Raw genomic sequence first — 7,886 nt, 5'->3', positions numbered from 1 at the left:
AGTTTTTCAAAGTTTTTAAAACATTGTAGAGCAGTGTAATAAAAGATCAAATGTAGTTTGGCTGTGGTTACTCATTGCTGATTGCATCTCTGATTCTTCTTATTATCTGTAAATGCTGAACCCCCTAGAGGAACCTTCTTTTTCTCATCATCCTCTCCACTCAACCAAGTCTTGAACCTTGGACCTCAAGGTTGCACACATGATAAACTAACCATTTAAGATACCAAGAGGCTGGTATACCACTTGAATGGAAAGCAAGAGTGAAGCACAAGGTATATTTCATCTTATTTCAATAACTGTTATGCTCTCTGAAATCTCCATCTTACATTTAATGTCAAACTCTGGATAAAACTTAAAAGAGATGACACATCTCCACGAAGCCAACCAAACAATATTGCACACAGATAAAGACATAACAAACACAAGCACACCTCATGGCAGGAGTTTTGAGACACTATATTGTACATGAAATCCTCAATCCTGTGTTCTCCCTGTCTCCCCCTGCCCATTCCACACCTCAAACAGAGCAAAATCCTGAGATCCCAAACTAGCACCTGTGATAAAGCTCAACATCAGTCTACTGCTGACGCTCATGAGAAAGCCTGATCAAATGTCTCCACAACTCTGCATGAGAGGCCCTTTCAGAGATATTCATCATCTTTGCCATTTTCTCTCTGAAACAAGCAAACATTTGGTAAATATATAAACTCAAGAGCTCTACCACTAGCTTGGTATTGAATAAAATGAAACGGAAAAATCTAGTCTGTGATCTGTTGCACTTAAAATTTATAAACAGTTCCCCAATATTTAAGGATACTATTGTTTCTCCTACAGCCACGGCACATTAAAATGGGTATCCCCTCAACCACAATGCCTGAATAATTCTGTCAACAGCACAGAGAATAACATTTACAAAGACAAATACTCACCTCCCCATGCACTAAACATAGCACTACTGCACTAGAGAAGTGGGACACAGAAGGTGTGGTCATCACTCAAGAATGTAAAAAACTCCGCTCTCTCATAGGAACAGAGGGAAATGGCAAGGGTCTTTCATAAATATATTCAGAGTGGCATTTTCTGCAACTAATGCCCAATCATTCTAGAAATGCTATTTCTTTTTTTTTTCTTTCTGGTAAACAACTAGAAATGCTATATCAAGCATGTTTTTTTATAAGTGGACCACTATTTAATGAACATATATATTACCAACATTTTCTATAACCTAAAGCAACCATGTGAAAACAAGAGCAAGACAAGAAGATATAAAGTAAAGTCTAGTAGTTACCAGCTGGAGAATGTGTACCATTTCCCTTAACGCCCTGTTGCGCTTGTGACGTTGATCGTTGCATGCGAGGGGAGCCCTGCTTTCCATTTGCACTGGGTAGGGAATGTCTCTTCTTGATATAAATATCCTTGTCTTGCACATCTGGACTTGACCTCGGAGAATTATAGGTATGGTGGGCCTTGGCCTTGGCAGATTCTGTTGCTTGCATGTAACTGGGGAGAGAAATACTGCTGCTACTATCTCTTCTCTCCTGGTCAATGGGATCAGATCTTGCTGAACCAAATGAGTTACGGCGCTTCCCATTTTTGGAGTCCCTAGGCAATTGCTCTGTACTACTTCGTGCACCCGAGTCATTCTGATTTGAAGGGGACCTGTTACTTGTTGCATGGGACATCCGCTTTTGGTTGGACCCTCTCCTTTCCAATTTGTCCCTCTTAGCTTTGATTGACACCTGACTCGATGGTGTTCCATGTGCTTCAGGGGCAGTCATATGGCTTCTTGGAGATCCCTCTGGAGATGATTTGCAAGCTTGCTGATCAATGATGTTGTCCACCTGAACCCGTACATCTGACACACTTCCGTTTGGCTGCTGCTCCATCCTGGGAGAGCCTACAGCTACAACTGGATCAGTGGATTCGTTATCAACTTCTTCAGCCTTCCCTGATTGAACAAAGACATCATGGGACAGATTAAGTGGAGGCGTGGAGGAAAAGCCTTTTGCCTCAAGACAGGAAGTTCTAAGTTTATGTACATCATTAGCAAGGCTGTTTACATTGTCAGCTCCTCTTTCTGCAACTTTGGCTTCATGTTCAAGTTCTCCACCTCCAATTTCAGATATGTCTGGGGAATCAAGAGTGGAAGAAATAGAAAGTTCGGTTCCACATTCTGATCCCCCAACCTGAACCTTTGGATCGTGAGAGATTGAATATTCTGCAAGGCTTGATTCCTTGGTCTGCAACCCAGAATCTTCAAGAGAAAGAAGGTTGTCCGATTTCAATTCTGATCCAAGGTCTTCATTAATTGGATTGATTGACCTACCTAATGTTGCTGATGAACTCAGCTCTTCAAATTTTGACTGCGCTGCAATAAATGCAGGATTAGATGCCTTTCTTGATCCAAAAACAAACTTCTTACCCTCAGTCTCTAGTTGGTCAGATGCAACTCTTTTCATAGTACGTTTTGGTTGTTCACTGTTTAACCCAGCATTCTCAGAAACAGAATTGAGCACTGTCTGAGAAATAACACCAGATTGCATCTCTGTTTGAGTTGGAAACAAATCTATCTCAGAAGAGGCATCTTGCGATACACTCAAACACACATCCTCAACTCGAGGCTTATCAAGATCATCTTTTACTGATGGACAGGTTGAATGACCGTCCTGAATGCATAAGTCATCTGCATTTTGAGCTTTTCCCAAATTCACATCCTCAATGTGAGGCTGATCAAAATCATCTCTTTTCGATGAAAAGTTTGGATGCCCAGCTTGAAAATCAAGGTCATCTGCATTATAAGTGATCAAGCTCTCTTCACTCTCAAGTGCCATCACTGCTTCCTTGCTATTGGATTTTATATCTGCTGTCACAGAGACAGCAGATGGCAGTGCAGGTCCTGCTTCAGAAGCAGTTGCCTTGATATTCTCTCCTTGTTCCACATTCTCTGGACACACTGGTTTATCTGGCTGTGCAAGTTCTGATGATGATACGGACATCCACCTCTCCAACCAATTCCAAGCCGAATTAGATCTCGAAGCATCACATTTGATGTGTATTGCTTTTGTCTTTGGTGCTGACTCCAAAAGCTTTTGATGCAAAAAGGAATTATTGATTTCAGTTAGATGAAATGCTTCAAGAGATGAAGAACCCACTATGAAGTTACAGGTCAAAGGATACAAGAAAAATGACTTTACCTGACGAGCAAAACCATTGCTAAACAGTTTCTTAGTGGAAGAGTAAGTTTGGTTCGGCTTAGTTTCTGAATCTTCCTTCCCCTGAATCCAGAAAAGAGCATGGGAGGTTGCCACATCAGCATCACTTATTGTACATGAAAGTACAACATGCACACATAAATTTTAAATGAACAAAGATGAAAAATAGCATGCTTCCAATCCTGAAAATGAAAGCAGAGTTTTTAATAATGTATTCACTATACTGGAAACAAAAGACCCAGAAAGCAACAAAATTATCGATCAAAAACCTAACCTAGACGCTAGCTGCACCTTAAGATGCGTCGTTGCAAGTCTGAGCCACAGACAAGTTGGTTAAGGGCATGAATCCGGTCAGTACAGGCTTCATGAAGTTTTAAAAATTGTGTGAAACATCAAACTTAACTGGCCAATGCCAAATTATATTTCATGATTTACATCACAAATTTCCCCCCGACAGTCTAGAGAACTTGTTACACCATATGATTGAGGTATACTTGCAACAAATTTTGATGAAAAAAAAGCATTACCAAGGGCTTCACCATTTGTTCACTTCTCTCATTAACCAACTCTTCTACTAACAGACGAGCACGGCGAGCACGCACAAGAGCCTGCATCTTGACAATCGCTTGAACACAGCGTAGAGTTCCCACAGCCTGCCTCCGGACCAAATGCCCACGTACTGCAGCTTGCAATTTAACAACATTCTTAAGCTTCAAGAGAGTTCTTTTTGCCTGGAAATTTTGATGGGAAAACAGAGACATGCACACAGACAAGAATAAAAAGTAGTCAAAAAGAGAATCCACCAGAATAGTTTTCAGAAATAGAAAATTCTGTTAAAAGAAACTACCAAGTATCCTCTGATAGCAGCCTGGATGACAACGGCAACAGATTCTTCTAGGTTGGGATTACATGTAATCGCCTTGGCAAGTGGGGGATCAGTCTCTCTTGTGGGCAGTGCGGTTGACAATTCAGGTTTCTCATCCGTCCTTTGCGGTTCAGATACTTTCTCAAGAATAGCTGAGTCAGGTTGTGGACCAGAGTTGATTGCAATTGATTCTGGACTCTCCTTATTCCCAATTGATGGGGTTTCTGAGATAACAGTGTTGCTTAGCACTCGATGACTGGCTGATCTCTTTCTGAAACTCCATCCACGTTTATCTGTAGACTCTTTGCTCTGGAAGGAGATTTATATAAAACAATTAACAATAATAAACAAAAGACCCCTGAGATACTTTTCGGGATTTCTGGGGCGGGGGTGACTGCCCATCTATCCCTCCTCACCTATCATGTACAACGCAAATCCAATTCATCAAGTGGATCAGAAAAACTTTATTCATCCCAAGTAGTAAATTTATTTGGATAGTAGAATAATCAGTATATCAAGCCATATAAAGAGTAGCATCTGATCAAACCCATCCAATTATATGTGCATCTAGATCACGTAGAATCAGTCAGCAACAGTAAAAAATATATAAATAAGTAGGTCCAACATAAATCAAAAGGTTCAGAGACATCTACACCTCATTAAACATGACAATCAACCGGACAATGGGAAACAAGAAGAATATAATGTTATACATATATATTGAACATAGTGTCGCAGGTTCAAGTGAGGAAACAGCCTCTCTGAGAAGCGGGGGTAAGGCTGCGTATATTATGACCCTCCCTACACCTCGCAATGGCAGGAGCTCCGTGCACTGGGTACACCCTTTTATTGAACATAGTTTAAAAAATAAAAAACATTGGAGAATTATTAAATCAATAGGATTTCTTTCTCAAAACCAAAGCATGTAAACACACAAGAAATAAATGACCGCCTCAAAACAAAATATCAAAGCTATACCCAGGATGAAGCTGGCTTTTTGAATGCTATGTCAGCAAGAATAGTCAGCAATTAAGCATTACATCTTTGGTATAATGCCTGCAATATAGGCATCATAGAAAGCAATCAATGCAGAAAGCGATGCACTCATGGATGCTAGTGATTTAACAAAATGACAGAAGATATAGTCTTGGATAGAATGAAATGATAGGACAATGATTATCTATCCAGCCTCAAGTAATTGGGATTTGGGAAAAGGCTCAGTGAGTTGGCTAAGTTGAGATGAGACTAAAACTCTGATTGCTGAAGTACCATCTATTGGTAAACAATTTGATAAAATAAACTGCAGGCTCTTCCTATTAGGGAAACAGATGATCAAGAGCCACACCCCATTCTGTCATAGAAGCTTGAAATATGACAGAACCATAGCACATCCAAAGCCACGCATTGTAATGTATTCAACACCTTTAGTACAGCACTCATGCGCAGCAAGGAGTCAAACAAGCCATTTCATTGATTTGTTGAATTCAGCAGTCAGAAGAAAAGAAAAGACAACATGGAATTATCATTGCTATCGACAGAAACCCTGGATGAAATCCAGCATTACCACTTCCCAAGCAAATAACCAGCTTAAGCTTCCAAGCTATCTTAGTAGCTACTGAAATTGCCTGCAAACTTCTAACAAACATTTGGAAATTGTAACATCCTAAACCATGTAAACAGAAAAGAAAGAGCTACCTAGTGCATGAGGCTCCCGCTACTGCAGGGTCTGGAAGGGGCAAACAGAAAGTTGAGTAAAAATGCAAGATCTCCATAAAATGAAATGGCCTTCTTTTTCCCCTCCACTTTACATTGACCCGCAAAGAAGCTTCTCCGAGCCCAGATAGGCAGCGTAAGCCATCACAATAGTTTCTCAAGCTTAACTGACAGTAGATAATTCTGTCATCATTAAATCATTAATTACTAATCAAAGGAGGCTTAATCTGTAACTGGACAATCCACGTGCATCAATGCATAATTATCCTCCCCAAGTTATGCCAACATTCCATCTTTCTTTTAGAGGTTCCATGTCAATATGCATGAATTTGCTACATTTGATAATCATGCTTATGGCCACAGAGAATACTACACACCTAACAGCATCACAGTCCAATCAGATGTAACCTCGATCCAGAGCTACATTTTGATTTGAAGTAAAAAAAATAAGAGGTGTTACACAGGTACTACCATATAATAGACATTATCAAATACAATTAGTACATAATCAATTAATCATAAAAGGAAAAAAAAACGTAATTAACAATTTATCGTATTAGTAAAAAAGTAGAAAAATACAAGTTGCTTGATCACGCTGCTGACTACAATCAACATTCTCTCTTTCCTTCCATTTTGTCTTCCAAGTAGGTATCATGGAATGAACTGTGAAATGTGAATCACAAATAGAGATCTAGATAACAAGTAGGTGTCATGGTATACATTCACTGTGAATCCAAAAGAGATCTAGATAATGTACATTCCAAATAGATGGTTTTGAAGAGCAAGCCCAATCAGTTCAAATGTTGTTGTCCTTCAAATGTAGTCGATTGCAATAGATCTGTTGCCAGTTGTATATCATCCGAATCACATATCCAACCCGACCACTGAATTCAAGTCTAGAGTCGTTTGAACATATCAGGAAGGAAAAATAGAACGAAAAAGCCAACTAAGGCGAGTAACTCACTCTACTCCTCAATATCTTCGCTTCTAAAACCCTTCAAAGATTTCAACAATTCTAGAGAACGAAATCTTACTTCAGTAAGGAATAAGAAGGATTACAAACAAATGAATCAAACATAAACAGCAACAGTAATCAATTATTGATCATCAATGTCACTCCAATCTACAAAAGAAACTATACAAGTAGAATTTCAACAGGAGAGCGGAAAAATCCGACATTCACCAAATCAAATAGCGCAAGAAGTAGTTGAAAATGAATGCTCGGATCAAACTGCCAACAGTAACGCTAACGAAAACAGGAAATCTGAATAATGGAAAAAAACAAATACCTCAGTCTGTTCAAGGTCATCTTTGTCAACAGCATCGCTGCCACATGCAAGGATCTTGAAACAGGTGCTCGAGGATCTCACCATCTTCTCTGTCTCTCTCTCTCTCTCTCACTAGACTTTTTTTTGATGAAACCTCTCTCTCACTAGACCACCTCACTCAGTGAAGCTCATGAAGAGGAGCTAATAGCTATACTACTCTATAAGTTGGGAGGTTGGAACCAGAGATGTTTGACAGGTCGGTCGGAGTGTCGGAACTTAACACATTCCTAAATCACAGTTGAACATTGCGTTCAAGTCCGCCATTTTATCAGGTCCATTTTCCTTCTTCTCTGCGCTTCTCTCGTTCGTTGTAGTTGATAAGAAAGAGAAGAAGCAAAATAAGAAAAAAAAGCTGTCAGATCCGTCATGTGTTTTCCTTTTTTGATTTCCTTCTTAATCCCATCCTTTATTTATTTATAGTATTATTCTTGAAAAAGAGAAGCTCTTTATTTAGTGTAAAAAAAATTGAATTTTTCTTAAAAACAAATAATCTTATCCAGCAGTCAGTTACTCACAAGATTCCGCGAGAAATTTCGGTTTTCTCGCGATATATCGGGTAGTGCAGGAATCTTGTACTACTCCTATATATAGGGAATATTATGTTGGGGATGATTGGTGATTAATCTTACCTTAAACAGTCCTCTAGAGAGGACAAATATTTGGTCCACCTCACTTTCTTGACAGGACACGTCCACCCATAATCATTAATCAATTTGTTAGGAGAGTTTAAGGGTGTCAATCAGTTGGTTTGGTTCTCTCGGTTTGGTT

At 39.4% G+C, this 7,886-nt stretch overlaps 1 protein-coding gene across 3 annotated transcripts; it reads right to left on the bottom strand.

The window, feature by feature from the left end:
* Window positions 1-261: 261 nt before the first annotated feature.
* LOC122657750 (protein IQ-DOMAIN 32-like) lies at window positions 262-7,436 on the bottom strand. Of its 3 annotated transcripts, none has more exons than XM_043852542.1 (7): window positions 7,213-7,436; window positions 7,080-7,166; window positions 4,060-4,386; window positions 3,740-3,943; window positions 3,195-3,275; window positions 1,289-3,086; window positions 262-674 (listed from the first exon to the last, which is right to left on the bottom strand). In XM_043852542.1, exons 2-7 carry the CDS (start codon window positions 7,161-7,163, stop codon window positions 655-657), a joined length of 2,514 nt encoding a protein of 837 aa, XP_043708477.1. In that variant the 5' UTR covers window positions 7,164-7,166; window positions 7,213-7,436; the 3' UTR covers window positions 262-654. The 3 variants fall into 3 exon arrangements, with proteins under 3 accessions (XP_043708477.1, XP_043708479.1, XP_043708478.1); XM_043852544.1 differs by having other exon boundaries at window positions 1,307-3,086; XM_043852543.1 differs by lacking the exon at window positions 7,213-7,436 and having other exon boundaries at window positions 7,080-7,195.
* Window positions 7,437-7,886: the final 450 nt, after the last annotated feature.

The sequence above is a fragment of the Telopea speciosissima genome, chromosome 4 (genome assembly GCF_018873765.1).
Source record: "Telopea speciosissima isolate NSW1024214 ecotype Mountain lineage chromosome 4, Tspe_v1, whole genome shotgun sequence".
Classification (NCBI taxonomy): Eukaryota; Viridiplantae; Streptophyta; class Magnoliopsida; order Proteales; family Proteaceae; genus Telopea; species Telopea speciosissima.
The sequence above is the reverse complement of the archived record's forward strand: the minus strand, read 5'-3'. Positions and strand labels throughout refer to the sequence as shown.